Source organism: Hibiscus syriacus, unplaced genomic scaffold (assembly GCF_006381635.1).
Source record: "Hibiscus syriacus cultivar Baekdansim isolate YM2019G1 unplaced genomic scaffold, ASM638163v2 tig00111164_pilon, whole genome shotgun sequence".
NCBI classification, from domain to species: domain Eukaryota; kingdom Viridiplantae; phylum Streptophyta; class Magnoliopsida; order Malvales; family Malvaceae; genus Hibiscus; species Hibiscus syriacus.
The window spans coordinates 160374-177312 of NW_024063007.1; the positions used below are offsets into that span (position 1 = coordinate 160374).

At 34.3% G+C, this 16939-nt stretch overlaps 1 protein-coding gene and 2 pseudogenes across 1 annotated transcript; all 3 read right to left on the reverse strand.

The window, feature by feature from the left end:
* Positions 1-79: 79 nt before the first annotated feature.
* LOC120155100 (light-harvesting complex-like protein 3 isotype 2, chloroplastic) lies at positions 80-637 on the reverse strand. The gene is made up of 3 exons (XM_039166672.1): positions 364-637; positions 195-310; positions 80-96 (listed from the first exon to the last, which is right to left on the reverse strand). The coding sequence occupies exons 1-3, from the start codon at positions 618-620 to the stop codon at positions 80-82; spliced, it is 390 nt and encodes a 129-aa protein (XP_039022603.1). The 5' UTR covers positions 621-637.
* An 857-nt stretch (positions 638-1494) lies between these two features.
* Positions 1495-4789, reverse strand: LOC120155101 (annotated as a pseudogene).
* A 4546-nt stretch (positions 4790-9335) lies between these two features.
* On the reverse strand, positions 9336-15240 carry LOC120155106 (annotated as a pseudogene).
* Positions 15241-16939: the final 1699 nt, after the last annotated feature.

Below are 16939 nucleotides of genomic sequence, written 5' to 3' on the forward strand. Positions count from 1 at the left end.
ATGATTAAAAGCACTCCCACAACTGCAACAAACAATAGAGTTTTGCAAAGGAAGTTGCCCTACAACGCCATGAAGAACCCTACAACGCCTCCCGGCCTGCACATTACTCACAACAACAAATCATGGTTAAACAGTACAGATTTCACAATTCATGATATATATATATATATATATATATATAGATTTTCACAAACCATTAAGCAATTCGGCTTCAGGTAGATGGAATCTCTTCATCCATGCCCACCATGGTATGATGGATGTATCAAACACTACAGGGTCATCATTACTGGTGGTTTCTGGATTATCCTGTTACAAACAAAAGGAATCACATAAACCAGAAAGCACCAATGGAAGTGTCAGAGTATAAACTTACCAGCATCAATAACAGCATCCCCGTCAGTGGTACCATCTTTCTTAAACTGTTTCAAGTCCCAAGTTCCCCAAATCCACTTTGGGTCCTCAAACTTGCTCAAAACCTCAACTGCTGCACCAGAGGTCATACTCATAGCCGCTCCTTTAGACCCCACGGGTGTTGAGTCTTCAACGGCGGCAACTGAAGCTGAAATCCCGGCTCCATTTTCCGGTAAAGACTTGGGAATGGATAGTAGAAGAAAGGGCATGTTGAGAGGGAGAAAAGACGAGACAGATCGCGAGTTATTCGAGATCGACTCGATCAAGGCTCGATAAATACTTGGATCGAATGGACTCGACTCGAGCTCGACTCGAGTTTTTAACGAGCCGAAACGAGCTACTTGATATTCGACTCGAAAAGCTCGTGAGCAACTTGAAAATAATATATTAAGATTTTTTAAAATAAATTATTAATAATATTAACATTTATGTATTGATTTTTTAAATAGAGTAAGATTTCCATGTATTTAAGGTTCATGTTTGAGTTCGAGTTTGAGTTTGAGGTTTCAATCGAGTTAAATTTAAGAGAAAAAAATTCATTTTGAGCCTTTTCGAGCTGATCACGAGCTTCAGTTCAGGATTTCGAGTTCGATTCGAGCTTAAAAATTTTAAGTTCGCGAGTTTTCGAGTCGAGTCGAGCTCTATTTTAGAGTTTTTGAGTCTAGTCGAGCTCAGCAATACTCGAACTCGACTCGGCTCGTTTACACTTCTAGGAGTTTCAGTTCAATTCATGGTTGAGACTAGTTTGTTCGGATTGAGGTTGTCCTTTTCAGTTATTTCATATTTGGGCATGAAGTACGAACCAAATCAAACTACTGCAGTTAATGAGATGATAGTTATATTTAGAGAAGTCATGTTGAATCTTCAAAAAGATTATAAGAATATTTGAATTATTATTTTTAAATGATTTAAAATTAGAATAAATATTATTTATAATTATTCTATATTAATAAAAAATATATGGACATGAATAAATGAATTTGGGATTAATTATTAGTTAATTTAATGTGTTAGGATATTAATTTTTCTCAAATAATATGCATTTTAGATTAGTATTTTTTATTATGTAAGATAAAGGGTCTGTCACGTAAGAGAATATATCTTTTGTCTACAAAAGAAAGGAAAAAAGATAAAGCTTATAATATACAAAACTCTTATGAATATTGCCTAAAATAATAAATGCATATAGTATATCGAAGAAGTATAATATTAAAAGTATGAGCCGTGTGTGGCAACGCGTGTGTATTAGTTTTTTATATTAAATTAGTTAATAAATATATATTTAAAAGGTTATATTTAAATACATAAAAGAATTATATTAAGACTAATACATATGTGTTATTACTAACGTGTCTTCAACACGTAACGTGCATGTTTATTTTCTAATAAAATTGTATAATTTTTTAATATTTTTATTCTTTTTTTTATTTTAATTCAACCTTTAGAAGTTATGATCGAAGTTTGTCACATAAGCAGAAGGTGATTTCTATAAAAAAAATGTGTTTTCTATGCACATTTGTCCTACACGCAATCGAAGGAGTCAAGTATACTGCCACTGTGGATATGACAGTAACCGATATGTATAAGAACCTTCCAACGGTTAAACCCACGCTTCCCTCCGTCGGGAAGGTAGCTTCCATGGAAGCATAATAACCATACAGAAGAAGAGATGTTGACGTATAAAGAGCTCCCGACAATGGGAGGCCTATTATAATAACCAGAATCGTCCACACTGACAGATAAAAAGCTAAACCGTTGAGAATAAAGAAAGAGACAAGATCGGAGGGATTCATCATCATTTGTCCTGCTCGGTGTGCCCTTTGCCCTTGCTCCAGGCTGGTACTGTTGCCGTTGTTGGAGCCATTGTTTGCCTGTGCTTTATAATCATCTTGCCAGTACCCAACGGGAGGGCTAAGTCCAGCCTGGTAGCTGGCTGTTGCAATCAGTATAGCCACCACAAGAACCACTGTACGGATGTCGTTGTGTTTATTTTGGGTGTTGAATCCAAAATATTTGTCTCGTTTATCAATCAGGGTGAGTTCCCTGCTGAAGTAATCCCCCAGAGTCATGTTTGAGGTAAGATCAGATGCTTTTTTGCTTTAGCCTTGTGTAGAATCTTACCTAAGATGATCTACACAATGTTAATAAGAAACAAACCATACACAATAAATTATACCAGAATCCAACTGAACGTCAAAATCTAACAGTTCCAATTTCAGCGTTCTGCAATGATCCTTGCAGGTGAAATATATCCATAGCTGTTAAACCATCGAGGTTCTTCACGTTAACGTTGGCATTCTTAATCAACGTCTTCACCGCCTTCATGATCAAAAAACAAAGTTTAATTAATCAATTAACAATAATCATGTAGTGAAATTATTAGTTTACAGCAAGTAATTAAAGCTTGCCTCTGTCTGATTAGTAGATACGGCAATATGCAGAGCAGTGTTACCATCTTCATCTTTCCAGTTCAGAACGTCATCTTTGTCGGCTCGTCGAAGCCATCCCACAAGGACTTGGAAACTTTTATCGAGTAGTTTTTAACAGCAACATGCACAGCAGTCTCGCATTGAACTGTGGTGTCTTCAACAGACGATGGACAGGCAGAAAAAATTCAGCTAAAAGATCAGGATCTTCAATCTGTGCCAAATAGTGTAAAGGAGTAATCATCCCTTTTGCTTTCACTCGGATAAGCTGAGTGTTAAGTGTGATTAGCCCTCTCACCATTTTCATGCACTCATGCTGCAAAGCAATATGGAGAGGACTGAGCCCCATGTGATTTAGCTTCCAAGCAAGCGACGGTTTCAAGTTCGCTACTTCCATGGCAAAATGAGGCTTTCCTGCAACGGCAGCGACGTGCAATGGGGTATCGACGATCGGTATATGATCGATACGGTCTAAAATATATGGATCATCGGCGAGCAACGTGTATAGTGCATCAACGTCTCCGTTTTCGGCTGCCGTTCGCAACTGCTCATCCGTTAGGGACCAATGAAGCTAACTAGTCTGTGTTGCAATGGTTGGTGGACTTCTTGTTAGCTTCTTATGATAAGGATTGGCAGTGCATGTGGCGATATCTGATGCAATTGCTTGTAGCTTAATGCATAAAACGTCAGCATGGTTGAGTCAATTGATTGTTGTTAATGCTGACTTTTTCTTTCGCTGTTGTACAATTAAAATATAATGATAGACCAATATGAATAGCTAAGATGCTATATGAATTCAAAATTAGATTTTGTTGTAGAATTTTCTTTTTACTAATAGTGTTTAAAATTGGGTATATGCATTTTTGTGTGTCCAAATATCAAGTATTTGGAATTTTTGAATACTAGAATGTGGACTCATGTTTTGGCTCATTAAATTTGGATACCTATAAGTCGGGTATCTTATTTCTTGATCACGAGTACCTCATTCAATTTTTTTAATTTATTTTAAAAAAAATTATATTATTTCTAAAAAAATCATAGAAAAAATATATAATTTAAAATTTTATAGTACATAATCCACCCATAAAGCTTATAATTGAAAGATAAAATTTATTCAAAATTAAAATAAATAAATAAATATAATTAAATTTAGAATAAGTTTGAAGTTAAAATAAAAATAATTAGAGTGTTATGGTGAAATAATTTAAGGAATTTAGGATGTTAGAGTACAATAATTTAAGAATTATGAATAAAAAATAAAGTTAAAAAATATATGTATAAGAACATATCGACGGGTACCCGATTAAATATTATTTTATGATTCAGGCCCAATACAAAAACTCGCCAAAAATAACGGGCCATACACCCGACCTGAAAAATATATATATTTATACTATAAATACATGAGAATTTTAAACTAGGTCGACGGATGAACTCACCAAATCATCTAGATCCGGTATTTTTAAACCCTCCTATTTTTTACTATTCTAATTGAGTGAACATACTTCTAATTTGGTACGGAATTTTGGTCTAGAACTTTTTATTATTATATTATAAAAACTCATATTTTCTAGACTAAAGGATTAAAAAAGTTGGGAAGAATTTTTTAAAAATAAATATATTTGAATTCTTATGAATTTAATGCATTCAAATAAACTCCTATAAATAAAGAATGAAAGATATTTAATTTGACCATAGGAAAAGTTAATTGACTTTTTATCGTTATCGGTTGATCTTATGAATTAATTCTTATAAACTGGTTTAAAGATTATTCATCTTTGTCGATTGAGTCGCAAGTGAAGTGCAAAGGATTTTTTAAAGATTAAGTTGGTTCCTTCCCCAGTGTGTGGTTTTGGCTTGCTTGTCAAGTAATTGGTATTCTTTTGTTCTCAAGTTGATCTACTTGATCGTGTTGTTAATCAAACACAGTCGTTTTTCCTTTCTCCGGTCATTTCTTCTTTTGCCTCAGTTCCCTTTTTACATTGCCCTAATTTACGAATCCATAACCCTTCATTTCTCTTAATTCCCCCCCTTTCTCCTCATTCAGCTATGACAGTAAGGGAGCCATCAACGAGGAAAAAGAAGATGCGTAGACGTGGCGAAGATGATTTTGAGGTTTCCTTTAGCTATGAAAGAATTCCTCTAGTCCGCTTCTTGCGTGGTGTTATTGGCTGCCCTGAAGCGTGTTGTTCTGAGCACTGTGACATGCTGAAGGGTCAAGTAGTACATCAATGGCCTGAAGAAATACGGCTTAAGCTCGGCGGCAGTCGCGTAATCCTCGGTCTCAGTGTAGGAGAGTCCCAAAGCAACAAAATTCCGAAGAGATGAGAATGGGATCTCAAACTTCAAATTCAAAACGACATAAAAAAAGTGGATAATAGTTGCCTATCCTTCCCTAAGAAGCCGAAGTTCTGTAGTGGTTCGTTTACTAGGAATCCTTCATGTACTGATGAAGATAAATAAATGCTAGAAGTATTTTTTTTTCAAATAAGGACAACCGTTTTAAAATGATCAAACAAGTCGAGTTTCTTGCAAAAGTGGTTAAATAATAACTTTGGCATTCTTAAAGTAACAGTATGATGGCTTGAAATAATTTATCCCCATAAAATTGAAGGTTATAAGGTGAGTATTGAATATAAAGGCTTAATGTAAAAATTAGTGTTTAAATTGTTGTCACACCCCAAATTAGGCCTAATTTTTTTAAATTTTTACGATGACTAAATTAAATTTTAATTAAATTTGAGGATCAAAATGAAAATTCAGTTAAATTTATATCCAAACAAAAAGTAACAAAATCCAGAGTACCTATAGTGTAATTTATCCATTTTTTTGGGTTTAAAACCCCAATATTCAATCATTTCCCTTTTTTTGAAACTTATTCTCTCCCTCTTCAAACTTTCCCTTTTTAGTCAAGAATTTTGATCGTCGTTTGACTTCCGACCGTTCTCCATAATCAATACCGCTCATACAATGGTGTTCCTTACATCATCTTGAGTTTAACGGTGGTTACCTCGTTGTCGTCGTCGCCAGCGTATGGAGGGGTGAGTGAAAGCAAATTCTCGATGTTATCGAATCGAGCTCTCTGTCTTTCATCGTTGTGAACTGAGACTAGTAAGTACCTTAAAATGCTTGAAAATAATTTTTAGGATTTTTCGTAAATTTTTTCGACTGCCGCCACTGCACGTGGGGAAATCCCACCGCCTGGTGGGTTTCTAGAAAGTGGGTCAACCCGACCCGACAACCTGATCGAACTGACCACCGTTGACTGTTAACTGTTGATCGATGTTGACTTTTTTTGAAAACTTCCATCTTAACTTTTTTTCGATGTCATGAGTCTGATTTTGTGATCCGTTTTTACAAATTCTGACCCTAAAGGCCCGAATTTCTTATCAGACTACTTAGACCGGTACATGTGTGTTTCCTAATGGTGTTACATTACTATTTTAAACTATTCATCTGAACAGTTTTAGATTTCTGATGATACTGTATATTTTTACGAGACAATACCTAATTTTCTGAATACCAATTATCTGATATCTGATTTATCGTATATATATCTTTGAATATTGTATTTTTTTATATGATTTCTGAGTATGAAATATTTTTCATGTTTTACTAGATTAAACTACTGTTTTCACTTGAATACATACATGTTTATTACTATCATTGGGGGTATTATTGGAGGAAGTATATCAGGTATAGTCTATGACTTGTAAGACCTTACAACAGACTCCTCTGCTTTGTGCACAAGGTAAGTTCTTACCACAGATATTTATGTTATATATATAAGGTCCTTACTGGGTGTACATGTGGGTATATGGTTCTGGAAAACCTACACATTCTTGTGATCGGATGGGGTAGTATTCATATTTTTAAAACATGTTTAATGAACTGAATTTTACTGAAGTATTTTATCAGTATGTTTTTATACACCGTAAGTAGAGGTGCAAAAAAAATCCGAATATCTGATTTTGCGCAAAAAATATCCAAAACTGGATTTGGAAAAAAAATATGTTTTTTTAAACCGGATCGGATATTTAAAAACTGGATAGTATAACCGGTTTGGGAAAAAAATTAGACGATCGGTTTTTTTACCGGATTAAAAACCGGTTTGAAAAAAACCAAATAAAAAAACCGGTTTTTATCCGAAAAAAATCCGGCTTGGGTTTTTAAAAACCAGCCGTTGGGGGGTTTTATGACTTTTTTGACATTTTTTCTAAAAAAAATCACCATTTTACCACCCTAAACATGTATAAATAGGTTGGGGATGTATTTGGTTGATTAGAACTTTCTCAAATCTTATTATACAACACCTAAACATCTTTCAAATCTTATTTTTGTAATTTGTTGTTCATCATGGCTACAAATACCGACCCTAAATTGTTGAATCTTCCGTCGGGGAAACCTTCAGGAGGAGGAATAGAGACAGATTACACAAGAGTAGTGCTGCTCACCACCACCGGTTTTTTTATATCCAGTTTTTAAAAAATCAGTTTTTTTCAAACCGAAATCGTTACACTATCCGACCCTCCAAACCAGTTAGGATCCAACCGATTTTTTTAAAATCCGGTTTTTTTGGCTATGTGAAAAAATCAGATCGGTTTTTTATCTGACTTTGTGCATGTCTAACCGAAAGGAGCACACTTGGCTTTTTAGCTCGTTCTGTAAATTTTAACTTTTTCAGATAGTAACAGACTGTAGGCTAGCAGACTTGGCATCAGGAGGATCGACTATTCCTATTTTTGTACCACTGTATATCTCTATATGCCTTTTTGTTATACTTTAGTACCACATGTTTTTGCCACCGTCTCGATATATTTGTATTACCGGTATTTTTTCTGTATATGTTTTATACGATTTTTAGATATATGTATATATGTATATGTGTATGTTTATCGTATGAATCTTTCTTATGACCAATTTTCATATTATATGTTATATGAATTTTAATATTTTTTAATAAGAAATAATTTCTGAATATAATATGTAATCGCCTAGATTTGAGCATAACGTCGAGGTTGGGTTTAGGGGGTTACAATTGTACTTTATGTTAACTTTAGTTGCCTAAAAAATTTGTTAAAAATAGGTGTTTAATATTTTCTCCACTACACTTTTAGGTGACTAATATTTTCTCTGTTACACTTTTAGATGTCTACACAATAACAACCGTTAAAAAATTCGTTAAGTGACACATGGCATGGTTATATTTTGACTTAATATAAAAATAAGTGTCTAAAATATACCCTAAATTAACTTTGAGTGCCTAAAAATTTTTTACTAAAAATATGTGTTTTATCTTGAGGTTATTAAATGAGTTCAATATTTATCAGATACATTTGATTGGCGTTTTTTTTTGTAGGTCACATTTCGAATGAATCTAAAATTTTATTATTGTAGACATCTATTTAATATTATGATTCCTTTAGCATAAAATTATGACAGTAAATTTAAGTGAATCGTGTATAGGGTATTTATTTCTCTTGCTTGCTTGATTTGTAATAATTGGATATTGTTGTTCTATTTTATGATATATATATATATATATAATTAAAATTTATTTATCCATTGTGAAGTTAATAAAGGATGTATCTTACACATTTTGGTTTAAATGATAATAATTCACTCTTTACCAAATAAGAATGTCTAAATTACATTTCAATATTATAATAAACAAAACTATATTTAACTAAATTAATATAATCTCTTAAAACAAATTAATCTAGAATCAAACCTTAGATTCAATGAGAAAATTTAGCTGAGGCTAGATTCATGGAAGACCTATCACCTGCAACTAACTCTTAGATGATAAGAAATTTGTGGAAATGTTTTTCAAGATGATGGTTATAATTTATGTAGAAACAATAGATTTCAATTAGTTTAACTGTTAAAAATTAAACTAAATTACATTTCCAAGTTACTTAATTATAGATTTGATAACAAAAAATTATTTAATTTTTCTTCTAAAAATTATATTAAGTAAAATATTGTTATAAACATCACTATTTTGTTAAATATTAGATAAAATAGTGACGCAGTCTAATATAATAATTTTAGTTTTTTTTTGTTGCCCTCAAGGTTTCATGACTTCGTTTTGACTATCCGAACTGACCCGTGTCACATACCTGATTTTGGTGGGTACTTATTTATATTAAATAATATCATGAAATAATTTAATAAATTAACTATTTATATTTAAATTTTTTTATTATTTAACTCAAATAAAATATTAAATGTTAATATGTATGACAAAATATTAAATTCTTAAGGCACCTAAATTATAGTGTAGAGTTTGGATACTTGTTTTTGTATTATGGCATGCGCAATTAATAATTTTTTAATGACTATTACTATATAGACATATAAAAGTGTAACAAAAAATGTTACCTAAAGTGTAATAGATAAAACATTAAACACATATTTTTAACAAAAAATTGTTTATACATATAAAGTTACTTAGAACAAACAATGACATAGAGATTATAGAGTCCTAACTACTAGACAATTCCAAAACCAAACAGTAGATATATGTCATATAAGAACACAAAGCAAATACCCTGCTTTAGTTTTCGGGATAGACGAGTACCTTGCTTCCTCTCATTGTATCCATCCCATGTTTAAGCTTTTGGTGTTTAGAAAATGTCATCCAAGGAATTGAGTATGCTGCAACTGTGGATATGACTGTTAAGGCTACGAATATGACCTTTGCAGCGGTTAAAGCCTCACTTCCCTGCGTCGGAAAGGCAGACGCCATGGAAGCATAATAAGCACACATAAGAAGAGATGTTGATGCATAAAGAGCTCCCGAAAATGGGATGCCTATTATAATACCAGAATCGTCCACACTGACATATGAAAACCTAAACTGTTGAGAATAAGGAAATATAAAAGATTGACGGGTTTCATCATCATTTGTCCCGCTCAGTGTGTTTTGCCCTTGCCCGAGGCCAGTACTGTCGGCGTTGTTGGTGCCATTGTTTGTCGGTGGTTTGTAATCATCTTGCCAGTACCACCAGGAGGGCTCAGTCCAGCCTGATAGCTGGCTGTTGCAATCAGTATAGCCACCACAAGAACTACAGTACGAATGTCGTCCTGTTTATTTTTGGTGTTGATTCCGAATATCTGTCTCGTTTATCGATCAGTGAGTTCCTTACTGAAGTAATCCCCCAAAGTCATGTTTGAGTTAAGATCATATGCTCTTTTTACTTTAGCCTTATGAATAATCTGTCACAGTCGGATAATGAGCGTGGACGAGAAGAATAAATTGGGGAAAGTAGAAGTCAAGGGTTAGGGATTTAAAAAAGGGGATTTAGGGATTGAAATACGAGAAAGGGGCATGAGGTACTTACCCTCTGAATTGGAGTCACCTGTATACCATGTCCAGTTAGAGTCGGATCTTCCCAAGTCTCCAGCCCAGGTCAAGTTGAATCAGCACAGGTCATGTGGCCCAATATCCTGCAAGGAGAAAGAAGATAAGAATGAGTATGTTATAAGTTGTTAGTAAGGAATGCCAACTGACATTGTTAGATTCCCTGTACCAGCTTGTAACTAAATAAATACCTGTTGTGTAATCAAGAATTTCCTTATGCAATGAATGATGAATTTCTTTTCTATAATCTCTCTTCTCTAAATTCTTCTCTCGTATCTACTCTTTTCTCTTAATCTATAACAATTGGTATCAAAGCCTCAATTCCTGACAACTTTTCAGTGGGTATGACAAAGAAAAACCAGAATATGGCTGAAGTTGATTTTTTGCACTTCAAAACAAATTGAAGACTTGGTTGCGTTAGTAATCAAGGCCAAGATGATACTAATCCACCTAAATGGTGGAAAAAGAAGGAAAGCCGATTGAGTACGTTGGAATCTAAACTAACAACAAATCAAAGATATGTGGAGCATATCTTACATATTCTGAATGATAAAAAGAGTGAGAAAAAGCAAAGGAATGGGAATGCTTTACTCAACTACAAGAACAAATTAGTTCAAAGAATGAACAGGAAAATATTCCTAGCCTTCCTAAGACTGATGGGAAGAAGCCTATGTTAGTGACAGGGATGAATGAATCCCGATTTTCATATAAGCCTAATGAAACCGAAATCCTAAATCTAAACCAGTACATGGTGATTCCACCAATGAGTTTACAGCCAATGATATTAGGATACTTCACAATAGAGGGCATAAACTGTTTGAAAAAATGTCGAAGCTAACGTTTCAGCTTTGGACAGATCATGACAGTAATGACAAAATGTTAAGACAAGTTTTCACAAGTGGTGTTGATAAATTCATCAAATGTGAGTTCAATGTCGAGGGGCTAAACCTCTACATAGGCAGAACAAAAAATTAGAATAGGTTGGAATTTGCACATCAACTTCAAAATCAAATGGAGATTCCAGATGCATTAAGAAAGATAATCGCCCCTTATTATGGTACGGGATGGAGGGTGGACAACTATAAACTCAAACAGCAACAAAACAATTAGACAGATCCCCTTCAACGGTAAATGTGAATAAATTTCTACAGTGCCAAAAATCTGCTGCTGAACATCCCTTTAAAGCAGTGTTGACAAGTCTTCCCAAGCCAGGTGGTGGCGAGTTTGGAAGGTTCTATAGCTTGCCTGCCCTGAATGATCCAAGGATTGATAAACTATCGTACTCTATCAAAATCTTGCTTGAATCTGCGGATTTCATTAGAGTGCCTGCTGTGGTTGACCTTGCTTGTATGCGTGACACAATGCACAAACTTGGCAGTGATACAAGCAAAATTAATCATTTGGTTCTTGTAGATCTTGTCATTGACCATTCAGTTCAAGTTGATGTAACCAGATCAGAAAATGCAGTGCAAGCAAACATGGAACTTGAGTTTCAGAGGAACAATGAAAGATTTTCTTTTCTTAAGTTGGGATCTACTGGCTTTCATAATATTCTTGTTGTTCCTTCTAGTTATGGTATTGTGCATCAAGTTAATCTTGAATATCTCGGGCGGGTTGTTTTCAACACCAACGGAATGTTGTACCCCGATAGTGTGGTTGGAACTGATTTCCATACAACTATGATAGATGGTCTTGGAGTAGCTGGTTGGGGAGTTGGTGGTATTGAAGCTGAGGAAGCCATGCTTGGTCAGCCTATGAGCATGGTTTTTCCTGGTGTTGTTGGATTCAAGTTATCTGGAAAATTAAGAATTGGTGTGACAGCTACTGACTTGGTTCTAACCGTGACACAAATGCTGAGGAAGCATAGTGTTGTTGGCAAATTCGTTGAGTTTTATGGGGACAAGTTAGGGTATCTAAGTGTTACTGATTTTCAGCTTTTAAAGGAAGCTGTTGATCTTAACATTCGTATCCAAACTGATAAAGACAATGGGATAATAACAACTATTGACTCAGGCATTGGTATGATAAAACAAGAACTTGTTGATTGTCTTGGAACAATTACATAGAGTGGAACTGCTAAGTTTTTTAAGGCTGTGAAGGAAAGCAAAGATGTTGGTACAGATAACAATTTGATCAATCAGTTTAGGGTTGGTTTCTATTCAGCATATTTGGTTTCTGATAAGGTAGTTGTTTCAACAAAGAGTCTGAAATCATACGTATGGGAAGGAGAAGCAAATGAAAGCTCCTATTCTATTTGGGAGGAGACAAATCCAGAATGGATTCAAAAGCTTGTGAAGAATTATTCACAATTTGTTTCTTTCCAAAGTTATACATGGCAGGAAAAGGGAATCACTAAAGAGGTCAAAGTTGATGAGGACCTAGTTGAAGCCAAAGAGCCTGGTCAAGATGAAAACATTGAGAAAAAGAAGAAAACAAAGAAGGTTGTGGAGAGGTACTGTGATTGGGAGCTTATAAATGAAACTCAACCTATTTGGAATATGTGTACTTATCTAAGGGAATATGTGGGTGTATTACGTCGGACTATTCTGGATTTAAGGATATACTCTAGGGAGGAAGAATATTCTAATGGCTATGAAGTATCAACTCTCCTTAGTTGGTATAGAGAAATTATTGATAGAACAATCATTCTCATCAATATGGTTAATGCTAAAACTTATGAGGTTACTGATGCAGATTATAACAGTCTTTTGTTATTTGGGTACACATTAGTTCGATCAGATTCTGTTGCTGGATAAATTAGAATGTCCGAATCAATTGGAAATTTTTTCCTTAAATTTCAAATGGAAGATATGCTAACCCAAAATTGGGTTTGGGGCAAATATAAAAATATATGGGGTATAAGTTTGGGTCTATTGAGGTTTGTCACAATGGAAATTTGGTGAACTACAAAGCTTTAGAAGATTATTGTTCCAGTTTCTATACCAGTCAGAATTTAATATTTTGGAGTGCTCTAAGCTTACAGCTGTCAATCCAAGAACCCCACCTAGCTATTGGGTTTCTACCTCTCCATTCTGATGGTCTTCAAGTTGGGCAACTTGTTACCTTGAAACGGAGAAATGAAAGGCCAAAAGATATAGGGAAGAGCAAAGTTTCACAAAACAATGATGAGGTGTAGTATGAAGTGAATGTAAATTCTGATAAATCGCCTACTCTGTTATGGTGTTCAGAATTCACAGTGCATACGGTCTCAGATATGTTGCAGAACATAATTAAACATGCTGATAAAAATCGAAGTGAACGACAGTTTCAAATGGGAGAAAAAGAATACCTAAGATTACAGCCCTACAGGCAGACATCCATTGACCTGCACAAAAATTTAACGTTAGCAGCAAAATACTACGAACCTTACAAAATTATTGAGAAAATTGGTGAGGTTGCATATCGAGTGGACTTACCAAATTCTTTCCGATTGCATCCAGTTTTTCATGTGAGTATCCTGACGAAACACGTTGGTGACTCGACAGTCTCTTCAACGGACCCTCTTGCCATGGACAATGATGGTCAGATTCGAATCGAGCCGTATAAAGGTATGGGCAAAAGAATAATAAATCGACGAAACAAACCTGTAACGCAGTTGTTGGTACACTGGACATACCTCGACGAAACCAATGATATATGGGAAGACTATATTGTTCTTCGAGGCCAGTTTCCAGGGTTTGATCCTTGGGGACAAGGATCGATTCCAGCGGCGGGTATTGTCACAGTCGGAAGGGATGAGCGTGGACGAGAAGAAGGAATTGGGGAAAGTAGAAGTCGAGGGTTAGAGATTGAGGGATTTGAAAATGGGGGATTTAGGGATTGAAACACAAAAAAGGGGCATGAGATACTTACCCTCTGAATTGGAGTCACCCGTGTACCCGGTCCAATCAGAGTCGGATCTGCCCAAGTCTCCAGCCCAGGACGAGTTAAAACAACACAGGTCATGTGGCCCAATATCCTACAAGGAGAAAGAAGATAAGAATGAGTCTGTTATAAGTTGTTAGTAAGGAATGCCAACTGGCATTGTTAGATTCCATGTACCAGCTTGTAACTAAATAAATACCTGCTGTGTAATCAAGAATTTCCTTATGCGAATGATGAATTCCTTTTCTATAATCTCTCTTCTCTAAATTCTTCTCTCGTATCTACTCTTTTCTCTTAATCTATAACAGAATCTTACCTATTTCAGGGTTCTGCAATGATCCTTGAAGGTGAAATATATCCATAGCTGTTAAACCATCGAGGTTCTTCACGTTGATGTTGACATTCTTAACCAACATCTTCACCATCTTATTGATAAAAAAATCGAAGCTTAATTAATCAACAGTAATTATGCTGTGAAATCATTATTTTACAGAAAACAATCAAAGCTTGCCTCTGTTTGACCAGAAGATACGGCAATATGCAGAGCAGTGTTACCATCTTCATCTTTCCAGTTCAGAACGTCTTCTTTGTCGACTCGTCCAAGCCATCCCAAAAGGACTTTGAAACATCTAATCGAGCCGTTTCTAATAGCAACATGCACGGCAGTCTCACAGTGAACTGTGGTGTCTTCAACAGACGATGGACAGGCAGATAAAAATTCAGCTAAAAGATCAGGATCTTCAATCTGTGCCAAATAGTTTAAAGGTGTAATCTTCCATTTGCTTTCACTCGGATCAGCTGAGGGTTAAGTTTGATTAGCCCCCTCACCATTTTGATGCACTTATGCTGCAAAGCAAGATGGATAGGGCTGAGCCCCATGTGATTTAGCTTCCAAGCAAGCGAGGGTTTCAAGTTCGCAACTTTCATGGCGAAATGAGGCTTTCCTGCAACGGAAGCAACGTGCAATGGGGTATCGACGATCGGTATATGATCGATACGGTCTAAAATATAGGGATCATCAGCGAGTTTCCTGTATAATGCATGGATGTCTCCGTTTTCGGCTGCCGTTCGCAACTGCTCATCCATTACGAACCGATGGGGGAAAACTTTCGCAATGAAGCTAACCAGTCTGTTTGCAATGGTCGTAATGGTTGTCTTCTTGTTAACTTCTTAATAAGGATGCTCGGTGCAGGTGACCACATGTAAGGCAATTGGTTTTAAAATAATGTATAAAATGTTGGCAGACAGCTGGAGACCATTTGGTTCCTCCCTTTTTGAGCATTGTGTTTTGTGCCCTCTTTAGTTTATGGCACTTTTTCTGTTTTATTTAATAATAGACAGGCGTTTCAAGTTTTAAAAAAATTAGACTTAATAATTTATTTTATCCACGTTATTATATTCCGACATGTGTATTTATTATGTTTTATGTATTTCTTTTGTTTATATAATTATTTTTTATACTTCGTTTGCATTATATATATATATATATATATATATGTTCAATTAATCACTTGTATTTAATATATTGATTGATTAATCTATATTAAATACTGTAAATATCGGGTTTTGAACCTTTAATATTATTTAAAGAATTTAGTGTTTCATTCTACTAAACTAATTAATTATTGATTCTATGTATTTTATTTTAACTTAACTTAATTACTAATTTTTGATTCATTAGTCGATTAATTCATATAATGTATTATAAAAGTTTATTATAAGGATGACCATCTCAATTCATTGATTTCAATTTTAAAAAATATAATAATTTCAATTCATATCATGTATTATCTATAGTTAATTATTCGTCTAATATTTTACATAATTTTTTTAGTGATTTCAATTTTAAAAAGTATAGTGTTCGAATTTTAAATTTATAATGATTTGATTCAAATTATTTGAAAAAAATCATAGTAATTTATTATATCTTCGGAGAAACTCCTCTATCTATTAAAATTTCTAGAAAAACTCTTTCACTGATTATATCTATTTATTTTATCGATATAAAAATAATTATCATAATTTTAATTCTAACATAAATACTAAATATCAATATATAAACTTTCATGCATATCTAAAAGAGAGAATGAATCTTTTTCTTCTATATTTTTCATTTTTTTGAACTTATCACTCTTTCTCTATACTCAAACATTATAACTTTTTATTTAAACTTTCCTATAATCATTGCAACTTAAATTTCATACTTTTTCAAGTTTTATCATGATTAATTTAGATTAATTCGTATTGTATATTTAATTTTAAAGGTGATATTTTTAAGAGAAAATAACCTCAGTGACCAAAAATCCCATATAATATACGATTTTAACTAACTTTTTCCGGATTTGCCAAAATGACCAACAAAATCGCAATGCGATCGCTAATTCGCAACGCGATCTCCATTATCGCAAATTCGCGTTGCATTTTCGCAATGCGATAGTTGAAAATCGTGTTGCGATGGTCTACAGTATCGTTGCGATTTTCCCAATTCGCATTCGCAATGCGAATAAGTAAATCGCAATGCGAATTGGGAAAATCGCAATGCGAATAAGTAAATCGCAACGCGAATTGGGAAAATCGCAATGCGATACTGACTATCGCAATGCGATAATAAAAAATCGCAACGAGATACTTACTTTCGCAACGCGATACTGACTTTCGCAACGCGATAATACATAATCGCAATGCGATTTTCAAAGCGCAATTAGTATCCTGACCAAGTATTTTATTTTTAAATTCCAAACATGAATATTAATATATTGGAACACTGAACTGTCCACAGTATATCCCGTAATCGCAACTCATAACCTAAAACCTAAAATCACAACTCAGTCCCATCTCCATCTCTCACTCTCTCACCCATCTCCGACGAAAT

Excerpts from the sequence above, each read along its gene's own strand:
- LOC120155100 (XM_039166672.1), bottom strand. The coding sequence starts at position 620 with ATGCCCTTTCTTCTACTATCCATTCCCAAGTCTTTACCGGAAAATGGA. Across the intron at positions 311-363 it reads ATTGATGCTGGTAAGTTTAT|ACAGGATAATCCAGAAACCA; the intron begins ACTCTGACACTT and ends CTTTTGTTTGTA.